This window comes from Artibeus jamaicensis, unplaced genomic scaffold (genome assembly GCF_021234435.1).
Source record: "Artibeus jamaicensis isolate MK-2021 breed Jamaican fruit bat unplaced genomic scaffold, CSHL_Jam_final contig_374, whole genome shotgun sequence".
Lineage (NCBI taxonomy): Eukaryota > Metazoa > Chordata > Mammalia > Chiroptera > Phyllostomidae > Artibeus > Artibeus jamaicensis.
Genome location: NW_026521808.1, coordinates 598452 through 615614, shown reverse-complemented (window position 1 = coordinate 615614; position 17163 = coordinate 598452). Strand labels below are relative to the sequence as shown.

General features: G+C 38.6%; 1 protein-coding gene across 2 annotated transcripts in view; it reads left to right on the top strand.

Annotated features, from left to right (window-relative positions):
* BRCC3 (BRCA1/BRCA2-containing complex subunit 3) overlaps positions 1-17163 on the top strand; it is a 68533-nt gene that overhangs the window by 27470 nt on the left and 23900 nt on the right. For both annotated transcript variants that reach the window (XM_053664496.1, XM_053664495.1), the window contains 2 exons: positions 6272-6360; positions 8377-8432. In XM_053664496.1, coding sequence (XP_053520471.1) covers positions 6272-6360; positions 8377-8432 — 145 coding nt within the window. The remainder of the gene's footprint in view (positions 1-6271; positions 6361-8376; positions 8433-17163) is intronic.

The following is a 17163-nucleotide window of genomic DNA, read 5'->3' as shown; positions in this document are numbered from 1 at the left end:
CTCCTTTTCTCTCTTGTTACAATAGTGTATCCTTTCTTTTTGCTAGTACCCATCCATCCACTTCTGCTCTCAATTTTTGTCTCCTGTGTTCTCAAGAACCTTACAGTGTTTATTATACTTCTCTCTCTTACATCTGTATCCCTTTCTGCTGTGCTGGTTTCTACCCATAATTTATTTGTTCCTTCCACAAATAGAGTATCTGCTGTGTGTCTGGCCCTCTTCAAGGTGCTGTGGATAAAGCAGTGAAGGAGAGAAACAAGGTCTCTACACTCAGGGAGCTTTCAAACATGCTCATACCTCGCATGGTAAAGAAAACAAAAAAAACTTCTCCCAGTCCCACTTCCCCTTCAGGTACATATTGACTTTCTCCTCACCTTCATAGCCAAACTCAGATATATCTACACTTACACTTTCTCACCATTCACTCACACACCATACCCTACTCTAGTCTGGCTTTTAGCCTATCGCACTGTTGAAGTGAATCTTGCTAACGTCATCTGTGACATCCATGTTGAAAATGTAGTGAACATTTTAGGTCTCTATCTAATGTAGTATTTGACACTACAACTATTCTCTACTTCTTAAAACACTTCCCAAGTAATTGTGAAGAGTGTGTGACTCTTTTTTTAAATATATTTTATTAATTATGCCATTACTGTTCTATTCCCCCCCTCATTCCCCTCCACCCTGCATACCCCTCCTCCACCATCCCCCCTTTAGTTTATGACTACGTGTCTCAGGTTCTTTAGCTTCTTTATTTCCCATACTATTCTTGCCCCCCCATCTATTTTCTATCTACTGTCTATGCTACTTATTTTCTGTACCTTCTCCCCCCTTCTCCTTCTCCCACTCCCCTGTTGCTAACCCTCCATGTGATCTCCATTTCTATGGTTCTGCTCCTGATCTAGCTGTCCTCTTAGTTTGCTTTTGTTTTAGGTGTGGTTGTTAATAACTGTGAGTTTGCTGTCCTTTCACTGTTCATCTTTTTTATCTTCTTTTAGGGAAGAAACTAAGTGAGACTCAGACTTGAAATATATTACCTAAAACCAGACAGCTAAGTAAGTGGTAGAATCAGTATCTGAACTGAGGTTTGTATGAATCAGGGGCCCAGGCATTTTACAGTGTCTTGCTTTGATCCAAGATAGAAGTGATGGTGCCTGTGTTGGAGCATGGTAGTGGCTGAGAAGGGAGTGCTGTTTATGAAAACGGGAAATGGAGGAAGCTTAGGTTTGGTGATAGGGAAAGAGACTTGAGTTATAGCATATTCACACAGTTAACTTACCTGAATTTTACCTATCCATGGTTTGCAAAAGTAAAAGGAAGGTGATTCAAATAATGCAGGCTGTTTCATAAATCTCACAAGACTTGACACTATTTAAAAATTACTCTTATAATTCACGCTGTTCCTAATTTTGAGACCTGCTAAATTCTTTCATACAGAGTCAGATAATAGGCACAGCTATAAACAGTGAGGCAGTGACTTAGTTTATCACCAGAGTTGGTGGGTCAGATCAGCCTCCCATGACAGACAGATACAGGCTGCAACTTCAATTAAGCAGTGTGGTTCAGTCATTTTAACAAATTCATTTTTCCCAAACAAGCATTCTCTTCTAGAGGTTACAAGTCAGTACTCCTTAGAATTATTATAAACATTTTTTGATATTATAATACATTTGTAATGCCTTTCTTAGCAAACAGGATTAGGTGGAAACTCTATTAGGATTAAGTATAGAATAAGTGAAGGCTAAACTATAATTTTACTGTAATAAAATGGCTACCTCAGGGCTTGTATTTTTATATTTATTGATTTTTTTAGAGAGAGAGAAAGCAAAACATCGATTTGTTGTTCTACGTATTTGTGCATTCATTGGTTGCTTCTTGTATGTGTCCTGATAGGAGATCGAATCCAGAACCTTGACACATTAGGATGGTGCTCTAACCAACTGAGCTACCCAGCCAGGGCTTCAGGGTTTGTATTTTTTAAAGATTTTATTTACTTATTTTTAGAGAGGGGAAAGGAGGGAGAAAGAGAGGGAGAGAAACATCAATGTGTGGTTGCTTCTTGTGTGCCTCCTACTGGGGACCTGGCCTGCAACCCAGGCATGTGCCCTGACTGGGAATTGAACCAATGACCCTTTGGTGTGCAGGCCAGCACTCAATCCTTTGAGCCACACCACCCAGGGAATAGGTTTGTATTTTTATAGCATTTGCGTATATTGTCTCCCATTCTTTTAAAATTCTTTATTGTCAACTGTGTGGCCTGTGGTTTCTGTTTTAGGAAAATTTTTAGTCATGAGTAAATGAAAAGATACTGCGTTTATACTATTCTACTTTCATACCAGGAAATAGGAAGTGTGATTCTTTTGTCCCTTTAGACTGTTTCACTGTCCTGTACTTCTCATAAGTGTGAACATCTCCTCTCAGAATGTGTCTCTAGTGTTTACAAACAAATATATTTTTTAAAATTTTATTTATTTATCTTTAGAGGGGAAGGGAAGGAGAGAGGGAGAGAAACATCAATGTATGGTTGCCTTTCGTGCGTCCCCTGCTGGGAACTGGCCTGCAGGGAACCTGCCTGCAACCCCGGTATGTGCCCTGACTGGGATTCGAACTGTGATTGTCTGGTTCGCAGGCCCGCGCTCAATCCACTGAGCTACACCAGCCAGGGCACAAACAAATATTTTTCATACAATGTTGTCCCTCAATGCAAATGAACTGCAGTGTATGGTATTCAACTGATGAAATAATGATCTGTTCTAATGATGAAAGAAAAACTGGACAATGCAGTTGCAAAATATAATATAGTTAGAATAAACTATATCTTATGGATTTAGCATTTAGGTCGGTTATAAGTAATTAAGATATCTGAGGAAAATAATGTAAAGCAGGGTAAGGAGCATAAGATGTGCCTGTGGGGTGGGGGTGAGGTTTACATTTTAAGTAATATGATTAAGTCTTATGGAGAGGTTAACAGCTGAGCAAAAATATGAAGGAAGTGAGGGAGTCGGCCATGCAAATATGTGGGGGAAGACTGTTGCAGTCAGAGAGGCATAGCCGGTGTGTGAAGGCCCCTGAGGAGGAGTGCCTGGAGTGTAGGAGGAAACGCAAGGAGACCAGTGTGGCGGAGCTGACTGACAAAGAGGCAGAGTGGTAGAAAATGAGGACAAGGTGGTAATGGGTACACCAGGAAATATGTAGGCAATCGTAGGCCACTGTGAATTTCAAACTTTTACTCTTAAGTGTGATTGGGAGCCATTATAGAGTTTTCAGCAGAGACATGGCATGATTTGGCTTAACTTTTGGAAGGATTGCTGGATACAGGGTTGAGAACAGACTGTGGGTTGATGGCAGGCTGTTGCAGTGATCCAGGAACTGGAAAGCATTATGCTGAGTGAAATAGGCCAGGCATTGAAGGACAAATACCATATGATCTCACCTTTGACAGGAAGCTAAACAATAAAACAAACAAGCAAACAGAATAAAAACAAAGACACTGAAATAGAGAACAAGTGGGCAGCGACCAGAGGGGAGAGGGAAGGGAATTTAAGGGGAGAATTGGGGAGGGGAAAATGGGAGGGAGGTGGGGAGACAGGGCAGGGGGGGCTGGGATGGGAGAAATAGACAAAAAATGTACTTGAAAAATAATTAAATAAAAATTAAAAAAAAAAAGAAGTGGTGGTGGCTTTGTTGAATCCTGGTAGTAGTTGAGGTGGTGGTAAGAAGTGAGCAAATTCTGATTATGTCTTGAAGGTAGAACTCACAGGGTGATGAATTGGTTATAGGGGATGAGAGCGACAGGAATAAAAAATGTGCACAAGTGTTTTTTTAGCTTGCACACCTAGAAGGATGGAGTTGCTGCTGATTAAGATGGGGAAGCTTTGGGAGGCATTAGAGTTTTGTGGGGGAAATCAAGCATTTGCTTTTGGACATGTTGAGTTTCAGATGTCTGTTAGGCAAGCGATACTCACTAGGCTGGCATTGGTTCATGAACTGTCTGTGATCAATGAGATAAGGAGCTTAATACTGAACATAAATCATCTGTGACACTAAGCACATAGTGTCATTTTTTCCCTTAAGACTATCAGTGAAGGAAGCGGTGCATGAATATGCATGCCAGCTCAGGCTCTTGTCTCCTTGTGAACAGGTAACAAATAGTTCATGGACAAGCTATTCTATGTATCACTATATTCAGACAACCAAGTCAAATTGTCAGGTAGATAATTGATATACAATTCTGGAGTGTGGGGGTAGAGGTTTGGAACTAGAGTTTATTGGGTATGAGTTGGGAGTGGCTGGTGTAGAGATGAGGTATGAAGCCATGGAACTGGATGAAATCCGCCAGGGAGTGAATAGAGCTAGAGAAGAGAGAAGGACTGAAGACATAGTCCTTGGTATGCCAATATTTCCAGAGTGGGAAGAGGGGAAGGATCCAGCAACAGAGACTGGGAAAGATTAGCAAGGAAGTTAGGATCCGTGGGAAGAGTAGGAGTGTGAGGCCAAGTGAAAACAGTTTCGGGGGGGAGGCAATCAGCCAAATTGAGGAGCAAGAATAGATCATTGGTGATCTTGCCAAAAGCGATTTGGGTGGAATGGTGTGGACAGTAATCTTTTTCAGACTCAGATAGTAATTCTTCAACAGTGAGGATGAATGGAAAGAATGCTTACAAAGTACCTTTGATGTGCTAGGCATTGTGCTAAAAATCTTGCAATTTTTAAAATACAAAACCCTGTGACAGTAGGTATTAAGATTTTTACCAAGGTTATACTACGGAGATCGTTCATACAATGCTTTTTATTTTCAGCAACGGTTTTCAGTATTTCCTTCATATTCATTGCTAGGTACTGTTTGGTCTCACTCTTTACTTAGGAAGACACCAGGGAGATGTCCCAATCCAGATCAAAGGCTTGTAAGTGCCAAAGAATGTTTAAGGACATGTTGCCAAACAAAGTGAGCATAAGTCGCTGGACCAAACCGTGCACTGCAGTGTTTTGTTATGATACCTGATCTTTTATATCCTTCATATTAACAATGGTCTGAAGACTTCAGATCTTTGTATTTTGCTTCTGTTTAGTCTTTCCTAATCTTTTAGTTAATCCTTTCAAATGTTGTTATTTGGTGCCCGTTTATGATTTCCTTTGCAAAAATTGCATAAACATATTTTGAAATTTTGTTTCTACCCCTTGGAATGTTGAATTTAATTCTATTGCAATCACTTTCATACAGTGGTTTCTTCTTAAGAATTTCCTCTGTAATAGTTCTACACTTCATTCTTTAGTATCAAGTCTAATGTATTTACTTCCCTAGAAGCTGTCCATCAAAAAGTTTATCCCAGGAAATCTTTTGGTTTCCTTTCCATACCTTCCTTTCCCTTTGAGTCCCCTATGAAAAATTATTGAGTTTTGGGGGCTAATTGAAGTTTTCCATTTTTCATTTTCTACACTACATTTCATAGCAGAACTATGAAATGCCTAGTGTTGGGCTAGGCAATCTACAGTTGTTAATAAGTTTTCTCACTTAATTGCAGGCCTCCTATAGTATTTATCTAACCTATAAAATATTTATGTTTTGACAATCATATTGTCTTGAGAATATATCTCTTTTTTGCCTAAAGAATCTGAATCCTGGGATGATTACATACCACACAGTTTATTGACAGCAGATTTTTATTTTATTTTATTTATAAAAATATATTTTATTGATTTTGCCATTACAGTTGTTCTATTTCCCCCTTCATTCCCCTCCACCCTGCACACCCCCTCCCCCACCATTCTCCCCCTTTAGTTTATGACCACGTGTCTCAAGTTCTTTAGATTCTATATTTCCCATACTATTCTTACCCTCCCCCTATCTATTTTCTACCTACTGTCTATGCTACTTATTTTCTATACCTTCTCCCCCCTTCTCCTTCTCCAACTCCCCTGTTGCTAACCCTCCATGTGATCTTCATTTCTATGGTTCTGCTCCTGATGTTACAGGCAAGAAGGGGCTGGAAAGAAGTATTCCAAGTCATGAAATCCAAAGACCTACATCCAAGATTGATCTATCCAGCAAAGCTTTCATTTAGAATGGAAGGGCAGATAAAGTGCTTCTCAGATAAGATCAAATTCAAGGAGTTCATCATCACCAAGCCCTTATTATATGAAATGTTAAAGGGACTTACCTAAGAAGGAGAAGGTAAAAAAGATGAACAGTGAAAGGACAGCAAACTCACAGTTATTAAGAACCACACCTAAAACAAAAGCAAACTAAGATTTTTATTTTTATCTACAGATGTTCGTACCCAAGCCATGTACCAGATGATGGATCAAGGCTTTGTAGGACTTATTTTTTCCTGTTTCATAGAAGATAAAAATACAAAGGTATTGTGTGTGAACATATGTGCACATCTATATTGTGTGTGTGTGTGTGTGTATACACACACAGAATAGAGAAAATTTGTTTTGCAATTTTAATAGGGTGGCTAGGGAAGGTTTCATAGAGAAAGGTCACTGAGTTAGGACCTGAAGAAAATGAGGGAGCAAGTCTTGTGGATTTCTTTGGGGAAGAATGTTCCAGGCAGAGGAAATAGCCAATGCAAAGACTCTGAGGTGAGTATGTCATGTTCCGGGGACATCAAGGAAGCCAGTGTGGCTGCAGCAGAGTGAGGAAAACTGTGACCATATGTCCCAGTTTGCATCTGTTAGTCCCAGTTTTACCCCATTATCCCAGTCTCTCATTCAGGTCTTTCACTTCTTGGAAGTGTCCTGGTTTTTTTTTTTTTTAAATTTTATTTAGTTATTTTTCAAGAACAGTTTTTTGTCTATTTCTCCCATCCCAGCCCCCCTTCCCTGTCTCCCCACCTACCTCCCATTCCCCCCCCCCCAGTCCTCATCCCTGTGTCTTTCATACTTGTTCCTCAAAATCCCTCCCCATTTTTCCCCTTAAATTCCCTTGGAAGTATCCTGGTTTGTAACATAACTCATTTGGTCATGCTACATAGAGGTGTGAAAGATAACTAGGGCCAGATCTTGTAAGGCCTTGACTTTGACTCTGAGTTGAGAAGCCACTGGAGCTGTGATTTTCAACCTTTTTCATCTCATGGCACACATAAACTAATTACTAAAATTCTGCAGAACACCAAAAAAATTTTTTTTTGCCCATCTGAAAAAAAAAGGTATAATTTTGATTCATTCACACTGGACAGTTATTGTTGTGTTGGTTGTTGTAATTTTTTTATTTGGCAATCTAGGGGAAAAGAGATCAGGGCCCCTGACCAAATAGTCAGGTTTTGCATGTTTTAAGAATTCTTGGCAGCACACTGGTTGAAAATCGCTAGGCTAAAGAGTGATTTTACATTTTAATGGGATATTTCAGGTTACCGTGTTAGTAATAGACTGGACAGGAGGTGGGGTTGGGAGCATGGGGTGGGAGGAGGTTATGGAGTCCACGGTATATGTGAAAGCAGTTAGGAGGATATTGCAGTAATCTAGAAAGAGATGATAGAAAGTTTTATCAGGGTGGTAGGAGTGGAGGCAATGAGAAGTGGCCAAATTCTGCATATATTTTGATGGCTAATAATAGTAATGGGTGCTACCATTTATCATCTGTTGTGTGGCATACACTCATTATGCTTTTTACCTAAGTATGCTCTAACTCTGACAACAAGCCTATAAGGATTATTATTATACATATTTTATGGATGAGCAAACTGAAGCTCAGAGATGTTAAACAACTCGACCAATGGCTGGTCTTGCCTTTCTCTATTTAGAGCACTTCTTTTTAAAATTATGTTCATGTTAGGAGATTTGGTATGTGTCAGTTGAAACAAAAAAATTACTTTTTAACATTGTAGATATGAATTCTGCTAAAACTATCAAGTGTGTCCTATCTTTAGCACTTTGGTTAGATTCTCAGAATCTGTGTTAACAATGAATATTCTTCACAAAATCACTTTTCCACAAACACTGAAGTTTAGTATTTTGAACTTTATATTTCATATGAAATGCTTTTGGTTTTGTAGTCTTGAATTTGCTGTTATTATAAATACTTATTGAATAAGTCTGTCAGCTTCCAACAAAGCAGCTTGAATACTCTGGTTCTCAGTTTCTTGGTCCTCAGGTTTGTGAATGGTTCTCTGCTGTCACATGAGCAGGTACTTGATTGTGGCCATTTCATGTTGGGTTAGTTACATGATACCTCTTATGGAAGCTGATTCATGGCATATTCCATGTTTGTAATCTCTTTTAACCTTCCACTTTCAGAGTGGCCTTTGAGTCTTAGGGTAGAGTCTACTGAATTGCTATACATTTTTCAAAATTAATCCTTCTCTATGTGACCTTCCTTTTTTCTTATGTATTTGTTTTTTTTTGTTTTGGTTTTTTTTTTTTTTTTTGTAGACTGGTCGGGTACTCTACACTTGCTTTCAGTCCATTCAGGCCCAGAAGAGCTCTGAGTAAGTATGACAGAGATGCATATATGTATTGGTGCATTAATCTCTAGTCCTGGAACTTGATTGTTTTGTTTCATTTTATTTCTCTCACCGGTAAGACACTAAGAATTCTGTAGTCTGCTTATACCCATTAATATCTTTGTAAAGAGTTAGAATCTTTTTAACATCTTGGATATTGGGGACCTTGAGAGCTGGGATCATATAAGCAGTCTTTTCATTGCAATTACATCATCACAGCCCAGTCCTGCATTTCCTTTCTTGCAATTATTCTGAGCTGAGTTGCAGTGCTACTTTTCCTTTCTACGGGTGAATTATAAAACAAAGACTGAGGATGTGGAGTACTATAGATTTGTATAGACACACTGTCTTTGCTATTCCATAAACTTGATTTTAGTATTATATTATCACATTCAAATGTTTGCATAGGTTAGTTTCCTCATTTAAATTCAATTCAACCAAAATTAGAAAATCTTAATATTTACTCTATGCTAAGCAGTATGGTAGGCAGTGAGAATGCAAAGTTTATTATCTAGTTGGGGAACAGAAGCAAAGACTGTCTTAAATTTTTAATAATAATTGTTAATTTATTATAATTAAGCATTGTAGCATTGCTTGAAATAGCAATGAACTAGAAAAAAACAGATGTCTGTCAGTACAGAATGATTAAAGTATGCATCCAAATTATGGATTAATGTGTAGTCATTAAAAACTGTGAGGGAGCTTGATAGTAATACAGAAATATCTCCAAGATAACATTTGTTCAATAAAAAAGGTGAAGTAAAAGAATATTATATATAGTTTGCTATCATTCATGTAAGAATATGGAGGGAAATATATACATGAACATACCAGCATACTTGCTTATAGATACATAAAACGTATGAAAGGAAACACCATGGCAGAGAGGAAGTGGGAATGAGGGAGCAGGGGACGTGGAGACTTCATTATCCTTTATGTAGCTTTGGGATGTTGAACCATACAGAAGTGTTCCTTCATTAAGTAACTTTAATTTCTAAAATTTTCATCAAAGTAATGGGTGCACATGAATAAAAATATCAAATGGTATGGAAGAAGTTAAAGTAAATAGTCTCAGTCAAAAGGAACCACTTCTTTCTCCTAATTCTGTTTTTAGTTCTGATGTTTATTTTGATATCACTAAGTAATATACTTTCGATACCCTTTCTTGATTTACTAGTTGTAGATAATATCTATTCTGATTATTATATTATTTTGCTCTCACAAATAAAGGTTTACTTGCACTGCCCATCTTCATTTTCTTTCTTTTTTTTTCTTTTTTCTTTCTCTTGTCTGTCCTTTTTTTTTTATTAAATTTTATTTAGTTACTTGTCAAGTACATTTTTTAATCTATTTCTCCCATCCCACCCCACCCCCCACCCGGTCTCCCCCCTCCCTCCCATTCCCCCCCCCCAGTCCTCATCCCTGTGTCTTTAATACTTGTTCCTCAAAATCCCTCCCCCTTTTTCCCCTTAAATTCCCTTCCCTCTCCCCTCTGGTCGCTGCCCACTTGTTCTCTATTTCAGTGTCTTTGTTTTTATTCTGTTTGCTTGTTTGTTTTATTGTTTAGCTTCCTGTCAAAAGTGAGATCATATGGTATTTGTCCTTCAATGCCTGGCCTATTTCACTCAGCATAATGCTTTCCAGTTCCATCCACGTTGTTGCAAAAGGTAGTAGCTCCTTCTTTCTCTCTGCTGCATAGAATTCCATTGTGTATATGTACCACAATTTTTTGATCCATTCGTTTACTGATGGGCACCTAGGTTGCTTCCAACTCTTGTGCTGCTATGAACATTGTGGTGCATAGGTTCTTTGAAATTGATGTTTTTAGGATTCTTGGGGTATAATCCTAGCAGTGGAATTGCTGGGTCAAAAGGCAGGTCAATTTTTATTTTTCTGAGAAAATTCCATACTGTTTTCCATAATGGTTGTACCAGTCTGCAATCCCACCAACAGTGAACTAAGGTCCCCTTTTCCCCACAACCTCTCCAACATTTGTTGTTTGTTGCTTTGTCTATTATACCCATCCTGACTGGTGTAAAGTGGTATCTCATTGTGGTTTTAATTTGCATCTTTCTGATAGCTAACGATATTGAGCATCTCTTCATGTGTCTCTGGATATTCTGTATGTCCTCTTTAGAGAAGTGTTTGTTCAAGTCCTTTTCCCATTTTTTAATTGGGTTTGATGTCTTCCTAGAGTGGAGTCGTGTAAGTTCTTTGTATATTTTGGAGATTAAACCTTTGTCTGAGGTGTCATTGGCAAATATGTTTTCCCATACAGTTGGTTGTCTTTTTAATTTAATACTGTTTTCTTTAGCCATGCAGAAGCTTTTTATTTTGATGAGATGCCATTTGTTTATTCTTTCCTTTATATTCCTTGCTCTAGGGGACATATCCGTAAAAATGTTGCTGCGTGGAATATCTGAGATTTTCTTGCCAATGTTCTCCTCTAGGACTTTAATGGTGTCATGGCTTATATTTAAGTCTTTTATCCACCTTGAATTTATTTTGGTGTATGGTGTAAGTTGGTGCTCAAGTTTCATTTTTTTGCACGTAGCTGTCCAGTTCTCCCAACACCATTTGCTGAAGAGGCTATCTTTACTCCATTTTATGTTACTGCCCCCTTTGTCAAATATTAATTGACTGTAGAGGGTTGGGTTGATTTCTGGGCTCTGTGTTCTGTTCCATTGGTCTATGTGCCTGTTTTTATGCCAGTACCAGGCTGTTTTGATTACAGTGGCTTTGTAATGCAGTTTGATATCAGGTATTGTGATCCCTCCTACTTTCTTCTTCTTCTCAAAAGAGCAGCTGCTATTCGGGCTCGTTTATGGTTCCATATAAATTTTTGAAGTGTTTGTTCTATGTCTGTGAAATACGCCATTGGTACTTTAATAGGTATTGCATTGAATCTGTATATTGCTTTGGGTAGTATGGACATTTTGATGATGTTAATTCTTCCAATCCATGAACAAGGTATATGTTTCCATTTGTTTGTGTCTTCCCTGATTTCTTTCTTCAGGGCTGTGTAGTTTTCTGCATACAGGTCTTTTACCTCCTTGGTTAGGTTTATTACCAGATATTTTATTTTTCTTTTTGCTATATCGCATGGGATTTTTTCCTTGATTTCTTTTTTTTTTCCTTTTTTTTTAATTTATTTTTTATTGATTATGCCATAACATTTGCTCTATTCCCCCCTCCCTTCCCCTCCACCCTGCATACCCCTCCCCCACCATTTCCCCCTTTAGTTCATGAACATGTGTCTCAAATTCTTTAGATTCTGTATTTCCCCTACTATTCTTACCCTCCCCCCTATCTATTTTCTATCTACTGTCTATACTACTTATTTTCTGTACCTTCTCCCCCCTTCCCCCCCTCCCACTCCCCTGTTGCTAACCCTCCCTGTGATCTTCATTTCTATGGTTCTGCTCCTGATCTAGCTATCCTCTTAGTTTGCTTTTGTTTTAGGTGTGGTTCTTAATAACTGTGAGTTTGCTGTCCTTTCACTGTTCATCTTTTTTATCTTCTTTTTCTTAGGTAAGTCCCTTTAACATTTCATATAGTAAGGGCTTGGTGATGATGAACTCCTTGAATTTGACCTTATCTGAGAAGCACTTTATCTGTCCTTCCATTCTAAATGAAAGTTTTGCTGGGTAGAGCAATCTTGGTTGTAGGTCTTTGGTTTTCATGACTTGGAATACCTCTGCCCAGCCCCTTCTTGCCTGTAAGGTCTCTTTTGAGAAATCAGCTGACAGTCTGATGGGAACTCCTTTGTAGGTGACTTTCCCCTTATCTCTTGCTGCTTCTAGGATTCTCTCCTTCATTTTAATCTTGGCTAATGTAATTATGATGTGCCTTGGTGTGTTCCTTCCCGGGTCCAACTTCCTCGGGACTCTCCGAGCTTCCTGGATCTCTCGGAAGTCTATTTCCTTTGCCATCTTGGGGAAATTCTCCTTTATTATTTGTTCAAATAATTTTTCAACTGGTGGTTGTGCCTTTCCCCCTTCTGGTACCCCTATAATTCGGATGTTGGAACGTTTAAAGATGTCTTGGAGGTTCCCAAGCCTCTCCTCATTTTTCTGAATTCTTATTTCTTCATTCCTTTCTGCTTGATCATCTTTTTCTTCTGTCTGGTCCTCTCCCTTGATTTGAGTCCCAATTTTCTTTCCATCACTATTGGTATCTTTTGTATCAGCATTCATTTCAATTAATTTAGCTTCCATATGTTTCTCTAATTTGTGACTAAAATCCACCAGTTCTGTAAGGATCTTTATAACCAGTGTTTTGAACTGTGCCTCTGAAAGACTGGCTATTTCTTCATCACTTAGGTCTATCGGTTCTGGGGCTCTGAGTTGTTCTAGAGCCATTTTTGGTTTATTCGTGCTGTTTAGTGAGCGGGGCGAAGCCTTAGTTGTTTACCAGGACGGGGCGACCTAGGTCGCTGGTTTGTGACGCTGTGTGTGGGGGCGTGGTCAGAGAGGGAGCGATGGCGTTCCTCTCCGCTAGCCCAGCGCATCCAGTCACTCAAATGCCTCGGGTTTGCTTATCCGAGATCCTAATTTTGCGAGCCTGCTGCACCGCGCGGGTTTCCCTTCTCACTGGTTTCTCCGCACATAAATGCGCGCGACTGAGCGACCCACTGCGCCTATTCCCTGTGCGCTCCGGCAGCCAGCTCGCTGGCGATCAGCCCTCGGTTGCCTGCGCGCCCCGCGCACCGCCCCGGGGATTTTTTCTTGCTAACCTGCTCTGCTTCTGGCCTCGCTCCTCGTACCGGTCCAGCCGAGTATCTAGTTGTCCTTTGGACTCCGTATTGTCGCTTTTCCGTGTGGCTTGGTTGTGACTGCTGTTAAAAATAGTTGTTCTTAGATTTGGTTGTGCACAGAGGCGAGGTGGACCCTCCACCTACTTTTCCATCTTGGCGGAAGTCCTTTTCCTTGATTTCTGCTTCTGCTGATTCATTGTTTGTATACAAAAATGCCTTTGATTTCTGGATATTGACTTTGTATCCTGCTGTTTTGCCAAATTCATTAATTTAGTTTGAGCAGTTTTTGGGTAGAGTCTATAGGATTTTCCATGTACACTATCATGTCATCTGCAAACAATGACAGTTTTGTTTCCTCCTTTCCTATTTGGATGCCTTTTATTTCCTTTTCCTGCCTGATGGCTGTGGCCAAAACTTCTAATACTATATTGAATAGAAGTGGTGAAAGTGGACATCCTTGTCTTGTTCCTGATCTTAGTGGAAAAGCTTTTAGTTTTCTCCCATTGAGTATGATATTGGCTGTAGGTCTCTCATAAATGGCCTTTATTATATTGAGGAATGTTCCCTCTATTCCCACTTTGCTGAGTGTTTTTATCATAAATGGGTGTTGTACCTTATCGAAAGCTTTTTCCGCGTCTATTGATATGATCATGTGGTTTTTGTCTTTGCTTTTGTTTATGTGATGAATTACATTTACTGTTTTGCGAATGTTGAACCATCCTTGCATCCCTGGGATGAATCCCACTTGGTCATGGTGTATAATCTTTTGGATATAGTGTTGGATGCGATTTGCCAATATTTTGTTGAGGATTTTAGCATCTATGTTCATCAGTGATATTGGCCTGAAGTTTTCTTTCTTTGTTGTATCTCTATCTGGTTTTGGAATTAGGATGATGCTGGCTTCATAAAAGGAGTTTGGGAGTTTTCCATCCGTTTGGATTTTTTGGAATAGTCTGTGAAGAATGGGGGTTAGCTCTTCCTTAAATGCTTTGTAGAACTCTCCTGTGAATCTATCTGGTCCGGGGCTTTTGTGTGATGGGAGTTTTTTGATTACTGCTTCAATTTCTTTTGCTGTTATTGGTCTATTCAGGTGTTCTACTTCTTTTTCATTGAGTTTTGGGAGATTATATTTTTCTAGAAATGTGTCCATTTCCCCTAGGTTCTCAAATTTCTTGGCATACAGTTCTTCATAGTAATTTCTTACAGTCCTTTCTATTTCTGTGGTATCAGTTGTAATCTCTCCTCTTTCGTTTCTGATTGTGTTTATTTGTGTCCATTCCCTTCTTTTCTTGATGAGCCTACTTAAAGGCTTGTCTATTTTGTTTATTTTTTCAAAGAACCAACTCCTGGATTCATTGATCCTTAGAATTGTACTTTTAGTCTCTATGTCATTTAGTTCTGCTCTGATCTTAGTTATTTCCTTCCTTCTACTTGCTTTGGGCTGTTTTTGTTGTTGTTCCTCAAGTTCTTGCAGGCGTAGAGTAAGGTCATTTGTTTGAAATGTTTCTGTTTTCTTTAGGTAGGCCTGTATTGCTATAAACTTCCCTCTCAGGACTGCCTTTGCTGTGTCCCATAAGTTTGGGGTTGTTGTGAGATCATTTTCATTTGTTTCCAGAAACTTTTTGATTTCTTCCTTAATTTCATTCTTGACCCATTCATTGTTTAATAGCATACCATTCAGTCTCCATGATTTTGGGTGTTTTGGGTTTTTTCCTTTGGGGTTGGTTTCCAATTTCAGTCCCTTGTGGTCAGAGAAAATGCTTGGTATGATTTCAATATTCTTGAATTTCTTGAGGCTTGTTTTGTGTCCTATCATGTGGTCTATCTTTGAGAATGTTCCATGTGCATTTGAAAAGAATGCGTATTTAGCTTCTTTGGGGTGAAGAGCTCTGTATATATCAGTTAGGTCCATTTCATCAAGGGTGTTGTTTAATGCCGCAATGTCTTTGTTGATATTTTGTTTGGAAGATCTGTCCATTTTTGATAGTGGGGTGTTAAAATCCCCCACTATAATTGTGTTGCTGTCTATATCTTTCTTGAATTCCTCTAAGATTTTCCTTATATATTTTGGTGCTCCTATGTTGGGTGCATATATATTTATGGTGTTAATGTCTTCTTGGTGGATTCTTCCCTTGAGTATTGTGAAGTGACCTTCTGGGTCACTCTTTATGGCTCTTTTTTTGAAGTCTATTTTGTCTGATATGAGAATTGCTACCCCAGCTTTTTTTTCTTGTCCATTTGCTTGGAAAATTTGTTTCTAGCCTTTCACTTTTAGTCTGTGATGGTCTTTTGTCCTGAGGTGGGTCTCTTGTAGGCAGCATATGTGTGGGTCATACTTTCTTATCCATGACGCTATTCTGTGTCTTTTGATTGGATCATTTAATCCATTTACATTTAAGGTTATTATTGATAGATACTTATTCATTGCCATTTTTGTACCTGTGTTCCTCTCTGTCTGTCTCTTTTCCTTCCTTTCCTTAAAGCAGACCTTTTATTATTTCTTGTAGAGCTGGCTTGGTGGCAGCAAATTCTTTTAGACTTCTTTTGTCTTGGAAGCTCTTTATTTGGCCTTCTATCTTGATTGAGAGCCTTGCTGGGTAAAGTAGCCTTGGTTGTAGGCCTCTGGTTCTCATTACTTGGAATATTTCTTGCCAGTCTCTTCTTGCTTGGAGTGTTTCCATTGAGAAGTCAGTGGCTAATCTTATTGGGACTCCCTTGTATGTTATTTCTTTTTTCTTTCTTGCTGCCTTTAAGATTCTCTCTTTGTCTTGGAATTTTGCCATTTTGATGATGATGTGTCTTGAAGTGGGCCTCTTTGGGTTCCTCTTGAATGGGACTCTGTGTGATTCCTGGATTTGTGTGACTTTTTCTTTTATCAAATTAGGGAAATTTTCTCTCATTACTCTTTCAAATATGTTTTCTATCCCTTGTTCTTCTTCTTCTCCTTCTGGTATTCCTATTATTTGGATATTATTACGTTTCATATTGTCTTGCATTTCTCTTAATCTCTCTTCATTCTTTCTGAGCCTCTTTTTCCTTTCCTGTTCTTTCTGTGAGATGCTTTCTACTTTGTCCTCCAATTCACTAATCCGATCTTCTGTTTCATCCACCCTATTTTTAATGCTTTCCACTGTGTTTTTTAAGTCAGAAATTGTATTCTTCATTTCCTCTTGGCCCTTGCTAATAATTTCCATTTCCTTTTTCATGTTGATATAGTTCACAGTGAGCTCATTGTAGCTCCCCTGTAGTTTCTGGTAGCTGATTGTGAGCTCTTTGAACTTCCTGATAACCAGTGCTTTGAATTCAGTATCTGATAGTTGACTTGCCTCTATTTCATCTAACATTTTTTCTGAGGATTCCTCCTTTCCTTTCATTTGGGGATTGTTTCTTTGTCTTCCTATTGTTTGTGAGACTCTTCTTGTTAGCCTCAGCTTCTTAGATTAATCTGTTTTGACACCCTGGGTTTATGGTGTGAACTTTTGTGGTGGAATGCCTGTGAATTTCAGTGGTGCAGCCTCTTTTGGTTATCCTGTTGTTCTCTGCTTCCACCTACTCAAATATTCAGCAACTTTTGGCTTCTCTCCTACAACAATGTGCAATTTGTCTCTCTGACTCTACTATTGGGAGGCCTCTTCTATGGGTCCAGCTCTGGTCTTTTCATATTTTCAAGTTGATTGTGACTTGTGGGTAAAAGAAAGAAATGATAAGGAAAGAAATAAAAGGAAGAAAGAAAAAAATGGTAGGGGAATGGAAGAAAGAGCAATAAGTTTAGAAAGAAAAGAAAAAGAAATAAAACAGAAAATCCAGGAAAAGAGGACAAAAATATGGAAAGATGAAAGAGTAATAAAGTTTAAAAGAAATAACAAACTACTTTAAAAAAGCAAAAAGATAAAGAAAAGGAATGGAGAAGGAAGAAAGGTTTAAAAAAAGAAAGAATAAAAATAAAATAAAGTTAAAAAA